We start from the raw sequence: 15,256 nt of genomic DNA on the forward strand, positions 1-15,256 counted from the left end.
TGGGTGATGCTGCCACTTGGTGGCAATGTGCCCTAACAGTAGCATTCTTCCCACACAAGTCGGTTCAAGTCAAAACCCCAAAGTAGGGGTCCATCTCTTCCTTCTACTCCCACAAAGCTCAGAGCAAGGGGAAGGTAGTGTGTGCTTAGGGATGGGGACTCATTCTCTGCTTAGAGATCCATACCTGAGATGATGCCTCGCCTGAGTCATCCTCTAGGAGGGTAAAGGAGAAATAAAAGTGGGTCAGGACCAGGCACTGTTTCCAGGGACTCCATTCCCCACCCAAGGAAGGGGATTAATGAATGCAGGGGACTTTTGTGGGGATCAGAATTTTTAACCTGGAATCAATCACTCTGGCAGAATATTGATAGGAGGAGCCTTGAAAATCTCAAAAAGAGAGGACAGTGGCATCTTCAGGATGGGACAAGTGGGATGCCAATTCTTAGAAAAGGCAAAGATCAAAGAATAAGGATGAGTCACGAAAGTAGAATGGACTCCTAGACTATTCTAAAAGCTCTGGTGCTCCTTGAAACTGTCCTGAGTAGGATCAGGGGAGCCATGAAACCTCCTATAATGCAGCATATAGGGATACCTTGGAATTATCCACAGAAGGGAGAGAAAGGGGTAGCAAGAAACTGCCCAGAAGGAGGGTGCCTGAAATTGCTTAGAGGCGGGGCTTGCATACCGCTGGGTGGTGAGGGGCGCTGGGCTGCCTCCTGCAGGAGGTGCAGGATAAGTTTGTCCCCTGCCAGGGTGCCATAGTGGGCAGCATCCTGGCCCAGCGCGTCGGTGATGCCTGGCTGGGCCCCTCCCTGCAGCAGCACCTCCACTGTTTCAGGGCTGGCCACCTCACAGGCCAGCATGAGGGCCGTCCTACCAGGAGAGGGGGCTAATGAGAGGGTAGGAACATCCTCAAACCCCCCACACCTTCCTCAACACCCAGTCTGGGTTGAGGGAGGAGGCCAACTAGATCCCCCCAACCAGAGAGATCAAGAGGCTTCACAATGTCTCACAGCACACAGTGGGATGGCTGGAAGGAGAGATACTCACCTGCCCTGCAGGTCCTGGTCATTCACGGCGGCTCCCTGCTGCAGGAGGAGGCGGCACAGATCTGTGTGACACATCTGAGCTGCTATGATGAGGGGTGTGGTACCCAACTGGTGAGAGTGGGGGAGGAATGAAACATCAGAGGCTGATCCTGGGAGGTGGGAAAGTCTAAATAACTGTCCCTGCACTTCACCTGAAACTTTCCCAAACTTTTCAAAGGGTTCCTGGGATGCTACCACTTGGTGGCAGCATGTGTCAAGTACAGTATCTTTTCCCAAATGATCTCAGAGGCTCACCCGATCTCGGGGATTCAGATGTGCCTTGAAGGAGCAGAGCATTTCTGAACAAGAGATGCAGCCGCCAGCCACTGGAAAAAGAGGAAAGGATGAGGAGTATGTAGGGTAAAGCTTAGACATTTTCTGGGAGCCTTCAGTCTGGGTATGGTTCTTATCTTTTATTTCATGAGGAATTCCCACCTCCCCTGAAGATCAAAAACAAAAGTATGAATTCTATTTTACAGATGATAAAACTGAGGCCCAGCCAGGTCCATGGTCACCCATACAGGACAGAGGCAGAGCCATGATTAGGACCCAGGTCTGCCAACTCCCTGTCCCAAGCTCTTTCCACATTCTGCTGTTGTTCTCTCTTAAAGTAGAACTTTGGGTTGATTTTCATGTATTTCCCCTCTTTGATTTACCTAGCATTTCTGTCGTTACTATGTACCAAAACCTCACACAGAGAGTGTTAATGTTTACCAGAGGGATCAACCTGCCCTCAGGTTGGGCAGGCTGGAAGGGGGAAGGCAGAGGTTACTTCATGGGCAACGGTCTTTTTTTTTTTTTTTTTGTTTTTGTTTTTGTTTTTGTTTTTTTACAGAGGCAGAGATAGACAGGGACAGACAGATGAGAAGCATCAATCATCAGTTTCTTGTTGCGCGTTGCGACTTCTTAGTTGTTCATTGATTGCTTTCTCACATGTGCCTTGACCGCGGGCCTTCAGCAGACCGAGTAACCCCCTGCTGGAGTCAGTGACCTTGGGTCCAAGCTGGTGAGCTCTTTGCTCAAGCCAGATGAGCCCGCGCTCAAGCTGGCGACCTCGGGGTCTCGAACCTGGGTCCTTCCGCATCCCAGTCCGATGCTCTATCCACTGCGCAACCACCTGGTCAGGCTGGGCAACGGTCTTGAAGTGGAAGCTGGGTAAGGTCAAGGTGAGATGGTATGGATAATAAGAGACTCAAAAAGAGAAGGGCTTTCTGCTGGGAGGTGTCTGGACAAGTCAACAAACCATGATACCTGTTGTGTGCCTGAGGGAGTACGGGATTTCTTGCTGTTATATTTCTAATGCTTAGAACAAAGCATAGCAGGTACTTGAGAAATATTGACTGAATGAAAAATCAGTGAGCTTCCATAGTGTGACCAAAGGCATTGACACCACTAGATGGCAGCATACTTCAACTGCAGGGAATTTTTAAATGGTTAATAAAACTCAAGTAGACCCAAATTTATTCTGTGTTCCCAAGAGGATGGATGTTTCTGGAGTCATCAGTGAAAGCCATTCCAGAATCTCATGGGCATGGTAAATAGATGTAGGGCTGGGTTCTGGCTCAAGTGGGTAGGTCCCTTCCCCTCCCTCAGGGAAAGTTTGTATTTGATGAGCATAAAGGCTGTCTGGACCTTTAACCTTCCTGAGATTCACTAGGAGCTCCTCCAAGAAAACTAGATGCTAGTCATCCCTCCAGCATTCTCCCCAGGTCTGGCATACATAGGCTGTGCTTGGGGTTCAGAAAGTCCAGGTCCTCCCTACTTTTTTGTAGGTGAACCTCAATCATTTGTCTGTCCAATGGGATCATTGCCTGTGATTCAAAGGGTTGCTGGAGCCCAGTGCCTGACACACAGATGTTCAGCAAGGAAGAAAGAGAAGGAAGGCAGGTCTCCAGGGACATGGGTAGAATAGCCCCCAAGCCTAGCACCCTCTGGGCAGAGCAAGACTGGGCTGCACCCACCTGCATGATGCAGGGCCGTCCACCCACTGCTGTCCACAGTATCCACCACACAGGACGCCTGAGGAGTGGGGTTTAGGTCATTTGAGGAGCCATTCCTCTTCATTGCAGGTTTCTCTAAGACCTGCCCCTTCCTTGGCTCTGTTATATTTCAGGCTCCTTGCCTCACCTCTTCCTCCCCTCCTACTTACCTGCTCTATGGAGCCTGTTTCCTCATTGGCCTCTGAGTGACTCTTTGTTTTATAAAAGGTGGTGAGCAAAAGGGAATAGCTAGGAGTTCAGAAGCAGCTGAGGCTTTGGGGAATAAATGGGAGCTCTAAGAGTAACTGTGGCCAAGAAAGCACCTAGGGTTTGGGAGAAACTGGGGCTCAGGAAACATCTGGTATTGGGAGTATATCTTCTAGTGGGAAATATCTGGACAACTCAGGGAGTCTCTAGTTATCCAAGGAGTAGCTCAAGCATAAAAGTGGCCAAGGAATAGCTAGGATTCAGGGCATACATAAGAGTTCAGGGAATAGTCAGGGCAGGGGAGTATCTGGGGTTCAGGGAATAACTGAGATGAGAAAGGAAATGACCTGTAGCAGTTGCTTCAAGCACTGTGGGTGCCCATACTTGGCGGCCAGGTGAAGGGCATTGTAACCTGAAAGGGAGAGAGGATTTACTAGGGCTCCAGATACTCAAGGATACATTATACCTTAACCTGTGTCAACTATTTGTGATGATTCAGTTTCCCTGTGTCTAGCAAGTCCCCAAACCCAGGTACTTCTCAAAACCATGCTACTCCCTGTGATCAGAGACTCTCTAAACCCCAGCTAGTCTATGTCCCAGACAATCTCATCTTAGTTACACTCCACACCCACCCACTCCTCAAGCCTCACTGCCCCAACTACTTCCCATATCCCCAGCTGCTTTACATGCTCAGCTACACCAAAGTGCTAGCTATGCCCCTTAGAGTCCATAGTTGTTCTGTATGTCCTAGCTAACCCATACACCAGGGGTCAGGAGCCTATGGCTCATGAGCCAGATGTGGCTCTTTTGATGGCAGCATCTGGCTCGCAGACAAATCTCTAATTAAAAAAGTAATGTTCTTAAAAAAAAACATTAGTTTAAAAAAATATTGTTAAAAACATAAAACATTCTCATGTATTACACTCCATTCATTTCCTACTGCTCATGTTCATAGTTGCGGGTGGCTGGAGCCAATCACAGCTGTCCTCTGGGAAAACACCAAATTTTTATTGGATAATGCATAACGTACATGGGTTGTTGTATGGCTCTCATGGAATCACATTTTAAAATATGTGGCATTCATGGCTCTCTTAGCCAAAAAGGTTCCCAACCCCTACCATACACCCTTGCTATCCTGTGTGCCAGCTATGTCTATCTTTGATACTCTACAAATCTGTAGTTACTCTACACATCCTGACACTATGCCTGTTGCCTGAAGCTTCAGATATGGCTCTGCCCCAGGCCTAGTTATTACTTGAGTCCCAACTACTTCTTTTGGCCATGCAATCTATCTCAGTTTTTTCCTCAGGTCCCTAGTTAAGTCATAAACCCAGATTCTCCTTTTGTTCTAGCTACTCCCAGAGCTCCAGCTACTGCTAAACCTCAGCTACTCCACATGCACAGATACTCCCTCCAAAGTCTACTAATTATTCTCATGCCCCCAGATACTTCTCAAACTTACATACTCCTCTGTTCCAACTACTTCCTCTGACTCTACCGCTACCTGAGCCCAGCTGCTCCTCATGTACAAGTTGACTCACCTATCTTGGTGACAGCCATGGTCCCTGTCCTTGGGCACTGCAGCCTGACATGCCCCTGTGACTGCCTGGGGGCACTAAAAGGAACCCCCCCTCCCTTTTCCAGCAAGCTACTGAGAACATGAAGAAGGACCTGGCTGGACCCTCAGGCTGGGCACCTGGTCTGAGTACCTCCTCCCGCCCCTGGGGCCTGGTGGGCAGTACCTGCCCCATCTGTGCACATGACATTGGCGCCGTGTGCCAGCATCACCTCCAGACAGCTGGCCGCACCCCTCATAGCCGCCAGGTGGAATCTAGAGGTCAGAGGTGAGGGGTCAGCCACAGGGTGGCCACCCCTCAGCCACATACCCCCCAGGGCATAGGCACTCACGCGGACTTGCCCTCAGGGTCCAGCTTCGTGGGCACCAGACCCTTGCGGACGATGAGAGAGGCCACCCGCGAGGCATCACTATTCTCCACAGCCTGCAGCAGCCGCTCATCACTTTTGCCCCAGTCCTGGCTCTGTGGGGCACACCCAGGGACCATGGAGTCACGCAGCCATTGCCCCCTTCCCACTCCCCCTGGCAGGGACTCTGGGCTCTCACCGCCCGCCCCTGGGCACTTGCCTGGCGCCTGACTCTGGCTGCCGGCTTCGGGATGGGGCAGGGACCACAGGGCGGGCAGGAGCCAAGGTCGGTGGGGCTGAGCCGCAGCTGCAGGGGGAGGTGGTCCTGGGTGGGGGCCTGAGACAGAGTCCTCTGAGCCTGTGCCCCACAGCATCTGTCCCTAGACCATTGCCCCAAATGTCCATCTAACACCCAGTGCCAGCATCCTCCCATTAAACCATCCCAGATAAGTCCCCAGCATCTTTCCAAATACCGTCCTGCATACCCAGACCCAGTATGTCCCTTAGTGAACAGCCACCTTTTCAACAATACTCTATCAAACTGACACACTGTCCATCCTTCAAAACCACCCTCAGAAGTCTTCCCAAGGAACCTCTGACGGTGTTGCTTTAAATGTCCCTCAGAACCATACTCTGCCATCTATCCTTTTACCCCCACCCCTGAAATGCCACAATTATCACCCAAATGTCCTCCAAGATCTGTTCCCCAGAACCATAGCCTGAAATGCATTCCAAAATGTCTTCCCCAAGTTCTTGACATGTTCTCTAAAATCATTCCCCTAAATGACCTCGTCTGTTCCCAAAATGTCCTCCCCCCAAATCTCTCAAATGTCCTCTGAAATTGTTCTCCAAATATCAATCTTTTCCAAAAAAACAGTCCCCCAAAATAGCATCCAAATTGTCCCTCTGAAGGACCTTAGCTATGCAAAAAATATTACCCCATCCAAAACTATTCTCTGAAATTCTCCCTTCAAATGCCCTCTCAATTATTCTAAATGTCCCCAACTGTCCTCAAAGTCCCCATCTGTCTCCCCAAAAGCCTCATCCACCCCCCCCCAACCTATGCCCCCTCCCAACTCATCCTTCCCAGAGGCTGGGGGTGAATGGAGCCTTGCTGGTCAGGGGGTGGGGAGGGGCAGGGCCGAGTGGGGAGAGTTAGGACCCAATACCCTGGCTCCCGGCCCCCTCCCCTGGCCCTACCGCAAAGGAGGTGGTGGCGCACAGACACAGCTGCTTCATAGCATCCTCGGCCAGTGGGGCCAAAGGGAGGGGCAGGCCCTACCAAAGCTCTTCTGACCCAGTGGTGTTGCTAAACCCCAGCGCCGTCCCTCCCTACCCTCCTTACCCGCTTGTCCCCCTCTGGGTGGCCCCTCCCCCAAGGGTGTGGGCGGGGAGAACCAGGGGGCGGGGCGGGGCGGGGCTAGGCTGGGCATGGGTGGTGGTGTAGGGAGATGAAGGGTGGAAAGGCAGATGAAGGGTGGAAAGGCGTTAGTTGCACAGGCCGGACCTGACCTGATTGCCATGAGGAGGATGCAGCCAAGGGGCCTGGCTCCCTCATCCCTGAAGACTGCCCACTGGATCTCCAAAGATCAGCCTGCCTGTGCGGTTTCCACTTCCTTCAAGCTGACCCGGGTGGCAGGTGACTCTCGCCTGAGCCCTGGACAGACAGAGCCTCCCACTGCTGCCCCGACATCCCAGTTCACTCACTGGTTCATTCATTCACTCACCCATCATTCATTCGCTCATTCATTCATTGCCTCATTCATTCACTCAACTGTCAGTGGGGCTCCACAGCCTGATAACCCTGAATTTGAATTTGGGGCCACACCCCCTGGACCCCCATATGTACTACTACCTATGTGACTACACTAAGATACTTACCTGTTTCGGACTTCACATTTCCTCATCTGAGAAATAGGTGTCATAATAAACAGTAGCTACCACAGAGGGTTATTGGAGGACCACATGAGATACTATATGTGAAGCACTCAGCACAGTGCCTGGCAGATAGTAAATGTGCCATAAATGTGTATCTAATGGCAAATCCTGGAGATTCTCTCTTTCTCCTGCTCCAAAGCCTCCAGCAACCTCACTCAGCATAAAATGCAGACTGCTGCCTGACCAGCGGTAGCACAGTGGATAGAGTGTCAACCTGGGACTCTGAGAACCCAGGTTTGAAACCCCAAGGTCACCAGCTTGAGTGCAGGGTCGCCAGCTTGAATGTGGGATCATTGACATGATCCAATAGTCGTTGGCTTGAGCCCAGAGGTTGCTGGCTTGGGCAAGGGGTCACTGGCTTGGCTGGAGACCCCCAGTCAAGGCACATATAAGAAGCAATCAATGAACAACTAAAGTGAAGCAGCCACAAGTTGATGCTTCTCATCTCTCTCTCTCTTCCTGTCTCTCTCTCCTTCTCCTTCTCTCTAAAAAAGAAAAAAGGAAAAAAAAAATGCTGACTGCTTACAAGGTCCAGGAAGTTCTAAGGGCAGGGGATCCGCTCACTGAAGTTCTGAGTCAAGCCCCACTCCCTCCTAGTTTGCTAGGCTCAAGAGCTCAGAATGGATTTTACACTTATAAGTGGTTGAGTGTGTGTATGGGGAGGGGTGGAATCAAAAGAATATTTTATGACATGTGAAATTCATATTTCAGCATCCATAAATAAAGTTTTATTGGGACGGAACCACATCCATCCATTAAAGACAGTCTATGGGCCCTGGGGCTGGGTAGCTCAGTTGATTAGCGCACCATCCCAATATGCCAACATTGCAGGTTCGATCCTCAGTCAGGGCACATACAAGAATCAACCAATGAGGCCCTGGCCGGTTGGCTCAGGAGTGGAGCATCAGCCTGGCATGTGGATGTTCCGAGTTTGATTCCCAGTTAGGGCACACAGGAGAAGCAACTATCTGCTTCTCCATCTTTCCCCCTCTCCCTTCTCTCTTTCTATCTCTCTCCTGCAGCCATGGCTCAGTTGGAGCAAGTTGACCCTGGGCGCTGAGAATGACTCCATGGCCACACTTTAGGCACTAAAAATGACTCGGTTGCTGAGTAACGGAGCAATGGCCTCCACTGGGCAGAGCATTGCCCCATACGGGGTTTGACAAGTGGATCCAATTGGGGTGCATGTGAGAGTCTGTATCTCTGCCTCCCTGCTTCTCACTTAAGAAAAAAGAAAAAGAATCAACCAATGAATGCATAAATAAGTGGAACAACAGGTAACATTCCTCTCTCTCTAAATCAATTTAAATTTAAAAACACTTGAAAGAAAGAAAGGAAGGAAGAAAGAAAGATTGCCTCACTGGTGGTGGTAGAGCATTGACCTAGGATGCTGAGGACCCAGGTTTCAAACCCTGAGGTCTTCAACTTGAGCACAGGTTCACCAGCTTCAGCGCAGGATCATCGACTTCAGCGTGGGATCATAGACATGATCCCCATGATCACTGGCTTGAGCCTAAAGGTCTCTGGCTTGAAGCCCAAGGTTGCTGGCTTGAGCCCAAGGTCAGTGACTTGAGCAAGGGGTCACTGGCTCTCCTGGAGCCCCCCAATCAAGGCATGTATGAAAAGCAATCAATGAACAACTAGAGGTGCTGCAACTACGAGTTGATGCTTCTCATCTCTCTCCCTTCTTGTTTTCTGTCTGTCTCTACACATCTCTCTCTCTCACAAAAAAAAAAAAAAAAAAAAGGATGGCCTATGTGGCTGCTCCCAAGCTGCAATGGCAGAATTGAGGTTGGAATTTCTAAGAAGCCAAAAATATTTACTATCTGGCCCTTAACAGGAAAAATGTGCCCGCCCCTGCTGTAAATATACCCCTTTATTAACTCCCCTTCGCTCGTTGCCTCACACATTATTTTTGGTTCAATCCATCCTGCCACAGTGGCCTCTTTTCTGGTCCTTAAACACCTTGATTCCACCTCCAGGCCTTTGCTCTTGCTGTGCCCTCCATCTTGAGGACCACCCCTCCCCCACTGTCCACCTGGCTGATTCCTTTACTGTTTGTCTGCACTGGAAGACACTCCTCCAGAGAGTCTACTCTGACCACCCTTGTCACTCTCATTGTTTTTATTACCATCTGATGTCATTACTATGTACCTTCCTGAAAGCACTGTTTCTTTCTTTCTTTTTTTTCATTGTTTCCACAAGAGAATAAATTTTGGTCTATCCTGGTTACTGCTGTATCCCTAGCAGGTACTAGGGATAGATTTTGCAGGGCCCAGTACAATAGAAAAATAATTGTTCAAAACTTAACAAGAAGCCTGACCTGTGGTGGCGCAGTGGGTAAAGCATCGACCTGGAAATGCTGAGGTCGCTGGTTCGAAACCCTGGGCTTGCCTGGTCAAGGCACACATGGGAGTTGATGTTTCCAGCTCCTCCCCCCCTTCTCTCTCTCTCTGTCTCTCTCTCCTCTCTCCCCCTCTCTGTCTCTCTCCTCTCTAAAAATGAATAAAAAAATAAATAAAATCTACTTTAAAAAAAAATTTAACAAGAATGTCCCCTGGCTGGTTTGCTCAGTGGATAGAGTGTGGCCCAATATGTAGATGTCCCAGGTTCGATCCCCAGTCAAGGCACTGAGAAGCGACCATCTGCCTCTCTTCCCCTCTCTCTCCCCTTCTCTCTCTCTTCCCCTCCCTCTTTCTTCCCCTCTCCTCTCCTTGGTTGACTTGAGCACCTGCCCTAGACAGGGGTTGCTGAGTGGGCCCCAGACAGGGGTTGCTGGGTGGATCCAGGTCAGGGCACATGTGGGAGTCTGTCTCACTATCTCGCCTCCTCTCACTTAAAAAAAATTAATAAGAATTTCAAGACAATAAGAACAGAGTTTTAAACCAAACAAGAACCTAAACAGAGGCTTGCACACAGTAGGTGCTTAATAAACATTTGTTGAATGAATTAAAGAAATAGTGACTCTGGAGAATAAATATGAGAGAAAGAAAGAGACCGATTTTCCAGGAAGTGTTGAGGAAGTATCTAAAACCCCAATCTTCTTTCTTGTGGGATTTTTCTCAAAACTGAAGTAAGGGAAGCAGGTTAGTAGCTCACAGTTCTAGTTAACTCCTATTTGATAGACAGAAACACTAAGGCTCAAAGAGGGCTGGAGAAGGCCCAGAGCAAATATTGCCATCTGCTAGGGCCCTGAAGAAAAGGCTGGTATTAGAGAAGCAGAACGGAGTGGGAGGGCACAGCAGGCAGCAGAGAAGGACTAGAACAAGGTATAAGGGCTGGACCATGTGTGCTGAGAAGGAATAAAAGGTCCGTAGAGACATGAGGTGGGACTTCTGCAGTCACTGGTGTTTGCTTTCTTCCCTCGGGGAGCTGAACAAAAGCTGAACCTGACTCCTGCTGCCTGCTGCGAAACTGGAGCTGGGCAGGTAGAGGGAGGGATGGCAGATGCCAGGTGTGTGTGCTGGGGGTGGGAGGATGGAGGACAAACTTCTCCCCCCTTCCTCCCCCAGGCCTCCCAGCTGCTACTATGGCTCCAGCCCTCCAGCACAACCTAGGCTCCTCCCTGCTCAGAACAAACACTATTCCCCTCTGAGACCCTCATACCCAGTGTGACATTTTTTTTTTTTTTTTTTTTTTTTTTTTTTTAGAAAGGAGAGAGAGAGAGAGAAAGGGGGAGGAGCAGGAAGCATCAACTCCCATATGTGCCTTGACCAGGCAAGCCCAGGGTTTCGAACCGGCGACCTCAGCATTTCCAGGTCGACGCTTTATCCACTGCGCCACCACAGGTCAGGCCCCAGTGTGACATTTTAACACTTGCCAGTCCCCTCTTCTCCCCTACTTGACTTTGTGCCACGCGTCTATCAAAACACACACATGCCCTGAATCTGGAGCCCCCCCCTTTTTTTAGTTGTACAAACGTTTTGAAAGATTTGATGTCAATATAATTCTGCTTTTGAAATTAAAGTTATTTGTTTGGTTTACCACTGACTACAACTTCTCAGAAATCCTTGGGGGTACAGAAAAGTCTAAGTTAGGAATTGATTCCAAACTGGGAGAAAAAATGTAGGGTCATTTCTACAGTAAATAAAACTGAGCTTATATCATGTTTTATAGGAGGTTCATGAGTCATTTATTTCTTTCTCCTTATTCTCTCTCTCTCTCTTCTTTTTTTTCAATCAATGTACTAACCCTCCCCTCCCCCCACCCAGCCAAAATAGCCTAAATCATGTCCATAGTAATACAGCTCTGGGGGAAGACTGGTATCTCAATTCCAAGCTGTGTGACCTTGGGCAAATTCCTTAAACTCTCTGGGTCTCCATTCCTCATCTATAAAGTGGGGATAATAAAAGCTACTACCTCATTAAGAGAATTAAATGCACTAACATCCACAAAGTACATGGTAAGCTATTTGCAGTATTTAAATACAAATAAATAAAAACAAAAATAAAATAAAATAAAAATGAATTCAATGATATTCAATTAAAAATAAATTTAAAATACATTTTAAAATGGAAAGGAAAATTTAAATCAATAAATATAAATAACAAAAATAGATCAAATAAGTGGGAAAACTGAGGAAGGCCACAGAATGGGTGGCAACAGAACCAAAATCACCCAGCTTGTCAGGGACAGGATTCAAACCCAGAGCTACCTGATGTTAAAAACAAGGTTTGTGGTCCTGTCCCCTTTCTCTGGCTCTCAAGGACTCCTCCAGCTGGGCCCTCTCTGCCCTCAGCTCCCCTTCACATTCATTGCTCCGGGTAGAAAAACCTCATAATTCCATATGTCCCTAAACCAACCAGGCCCAGTTCAGCCTCTGAACCTTTGCCCATACTGGTCCCGGCCCTGTCTTGTGTGCCTTTACTTGTCTAAATCTTACTATCCTTCCAGGTTCCTCTCCAGCACTGCTTCCTCCAGTAGCCACTCTGATTATTCTGGGCTATGCCTGCCGATGGGAGGCCCTATCACATGGCAGAAAGATTAAGAGCTCTGAAGTAAGGCACATGTATGTTTGACTCTCCTCTTGCCACTTTGCTTTGTGTGCTTTGTGACAAGAAGAGGTGAATTAACTGCTCTGGACCTTGGTTTCTTTGTGCCATAAATGTGAAGTCAAGACTGACCGAGGCCAGCACAAAGGAGCACTATGACTCTAGATGCAAATCCTCACTTAGGTCTCTTCAATTGTGCCCTGGACTGGCCCCCACATTGGCAGGGACTGGGGGTGGGCAGGAGGGAGTAGGGATGACAAAAGGAGCATTTCCTTCTGGGGGTGCACAGTCCAAGATATAGCTGCAAGGGGAGCCAGCTTGATTTCACCTCAGAGCCTTTGCACTGGCTATTCCCTTTGCCTGAAATTCAATTCAGGACCCTGGTCATATGGCAGCTACCAGAATAACCTGATGGACAGGAAGTAATGGCACTGTGGCCCAGTGGATGTCCAGCCAGGCCCTGGGGACAGCAACCTAAAGTTGCAGGGCAGCAGGCATCTCAGTGGCCTCTACTCACTTCTGTCTTCTTAAATCGAGCCCGGAGAGTCTTCATGGCAGCATCCAGTGTTTCTCCTCAAGCCAGGCCACCTGGGAAAGGGCAGGGAGTGAGGGACATTAGTCCTGGTAAGCAGGAGGGTCAGCTGCCTTCCCTTCCTCTAAAGCAGTGATTTTCAACCTTTGCTTCTCACACACTCATAAACTAATTACTAAAGAAAAAGGGGTCCTGACCTCTTCTCCCTTAGTAACTAATTTATTTGTGCCATGAGATGAAAATGGTTGTATTTAGTCAGGGGCACTGACCTTAGTAATTAGTGTGTGTTTGTGCCATAAAAAAAAAAAGGTTGAAAATCACTGCTCTAAAGGACCATGTCTTCATCCCTGGGCCATCCTGGCCCCTAGAGCAGAACACAGACATGCCTCATCTCCTCACTGCTGTGTGTCCTTCAGCAGGTCACTTGCCCTTCCTGAGTTTCACATCTCTCACCCCTAAAATGAGGAAGATAATCTCCTGTAGACAAACTCAGTTTTTAGTGAGGGTCAGCAAACATTAGGTGCTCAAAAATGCACTTCACCAATATTCCCTGTGGCCCAAACAGATCAAGCTTTTTCTGGTCTTCAAGCTTTTAACTGTGCAGTTATTTCTACCTAAAACAACATTCTTATTTGCTTCTCTGGTAAACTCCCATTCATCCTATACAGCCCAGCTTCAAAATTCCATGTTCTGATCAAACAGCTTTGCCCCTCACCTGTAGGCAGAGCTCTAACTCACCAAATCAGGTTCCCCCAGCCCTGGCTGGGCCCCTTCTTCCCCAGCCCTGGCTCCATGAGCTCAAAGTGGCTGAGCTGGTTATACTGTCTTCAACTGTTAGCGGCTCTTCGGGGGCCAGGCCCAGAGCTAAGGCACAGAGGCATGTTTCTTGGATAGACAAAGAGAACATCCTTGCAGCTAAGTCCCCTTACACCAGCCTGGTTTCTGCATGAGTCAGAGTATGGAGGAAAGTCACTCAAGGTGAGTGGAGATCTGGGGCAATGGTTATGTGCATGTATGGGCACACATGAACATGAGGTATGTGTATGCACGCATGTCCATACACCTTGGCCTGTTTCGTGTTCCATGCATGTGCAGGAATAGGCAGCAAAATCTGGAGGGTATGTTTTGCTAGATGTGTGGCTCAGCATTCCTTCCCATGTCTGAGTGGCATTTGTGCGAAGGTGTGTCTTTCACCTGCCCTTTCACCTGTCCAGCTGCCCATGACTTCTCTAAGCCATCTTTTCATCCACCAACTCACTCATCTGTATCCCCATCTTCCTACCTAAGCTCTTGTACGTCTACCCACCAACTCATCTTTTCATGATCCTTTATGTACCCTTCAACCATGCTTCATTTACCACGCAACCACTATCCACTACCCACCCACCTATCCATCCACCCACCCACCTATGCACTCAGCCACTCACCCACCTCCCCGTCTACTCATCCAGCTATCTATCACCCACCCTCCACTAACATCAATTGACCACCCATCCATCCATCCACCCTCCCATCCATCCTTTCACTCTTCTATCTACCCACCCATCTATCCATTACCCATTTGTTCATTCATCCCTTCAATTTACCCCTTTCACTCAGTGTACCCCTTTTCTCACCACACATCCCATTATTTTTCTGTACCCCTGTCTAAAGGACTCAATCACTCCCAGAGAAGAGTGTAATAGGACACCCAAGAGAGGAGTCCACAGGTTGCTTGAGCTGGTAGGAATCTGTGGGCTTGGGGAGGAGGAAATAGCCTTATCCTGCTTCCTGGAAGAGGTGGTGATATATAAGCAGGGCCTGAAGGCCAAGCAGAATATTGAGCATCAGAAAAAGAGGGTATAGACTCTAGACAGGACCAAGGCTGAGAAGTGGAAGATGCATGCATGTACAAGTGTGTGTTTGTCAGGGTGCCTGTGTAGTCCCTCAGTGTGGCTGGGATATATATTGGCCCCTTCTTTTCCAAATGCCAGGGCTCAGGGACATGGAGCCCAAGGTCCTAAGTGGAGCCCCCATCCCAGGCCTCCCTTCTCTCCTTCCTCTCCTACCTCCTGTAGCTCCAGTGACTCCAGCACCAGGCCACCGTGTTCACTGCTGGCTCCGGTTACTCACTCCCAGCTGGGCCACCAGCTCGCACCAGCAACTCCGTGCACTCAGCTCTGACACCTGATCAGCTCTGAGCGGGAGGGTGGCCCCAGGGGGCCGGGGATGAAGCTGAGGGAGGAGGCAGGTTGGCAGTGAGGCTGCCTGTTAGCCAAGGGATCTAGTGGGAAGACACCGACATTCTTCCCTATCATCAATGGACCAATTTCAGTTTCTAGAATGAGCCACCAACCCTCTCCCTCTCCTCCTAGCCTTTGCCCTTGCTGTTCCCTCTGCCAAGAGCTTTCTCTACCCCATGTCACCCCCAACTTGCTTATTCTTTCCCTCTCACTCCTACTCACTCTTCAGTTCTTTGCTACAACATTCTCTTCCCCAGGAAGCCTTTCTGGATGCCCCAGGCTGGGTCAGGTGCCTCCTCTGCATTTCCTCTTTGCCCAGTGCCCTCACTGCATGCACCTCAATCACACTAAGTCACCACTGCCCAGTCACTGGTTG

The 15,256-nt window shown here is 49.2% G+C and overlaps 1 protein-coding gene across 22 annotated transcripts in view; it reads right to left on the bottom strand.

Moving 5' to 3' along the window:
- The window catches only part of ANKRD24 (ankyrin repeat domain 24), a 29,613-nt gene that overhangs the window by 13,848 nt on the left and 509 nt on the right, over positions 1-15,256 (bottom strand). For 2 of the 22 annotated variants that reach the window (XM_066275770.1, XM_066275742.1), the window contains exons 2-13: positions 14,707-14,872; positions 13,397-13,522; positions 12,644-12,714; positions 5,418-5,504; positions 5,183-5,313; positions 5,017-5,105; positions 3,622-3,686; positions 3,050-3,107; positions 1,344-1,414; positions 1,051-1,157; positions 686-873; positions 185-213 (exon numbers count right to left, since the gene is read on the bottom strand). In XM_066275770.1, coding sequence (XP_066131867.1) covers positions 185-213; positions 686-873; positions 1,051-1,157; positions 1,344-1,414; positions 3,050-3,107; positions 3,622-3,686; positions 5,017-5,105; positions 5,183-5,313; positions 5,418-5,504; positions 12,644-12,679 — 861 coding nt within the window. In that variant the 5' untranslated portion in view covers positions 12,680-12,714; positions 13,397-13,522; positions 14,707-14,872. Of the gene's footprint in view, positions 1-184; positions 214-685; positions 874-1,050; positions 1,158-1,343; positions 1,415-3,049; positions 3,108-3,621; positions 3,687-5,016; positions 5,106-5,182; positions 5,314-5,417; positions 6,176-6,397; positions 6,523-6,709; positions 6,805-12,643; positions 12,715-13,396; positions 13,544-14,706; positions 14,922-15,102; positions 15,225-15,256 lie in introns of those variants that run through there. The other 20 variants (XM_066275822.1, XM_066275779.1, XM_066275722.1 and 17 more) reach the window with 17 other exon arrangements.

The sequence above is a fragment of the Saccopteryx bilineata genome, chromosome 1 (genome assembly GCF_036850765.1).
Source record: "Saccopteryx bilineata isolate mSacBil1 chromosome 1, mSacBil1_pri_phased_curated, whole genome shotgun sequence".
NCBI classification, from domain to species: Eukaryota; Metazoa; Chordata; class Mammalia; order Chiroptera; family Emballonuridae; genus Saccopteryx; species Saccopteryx bilineata.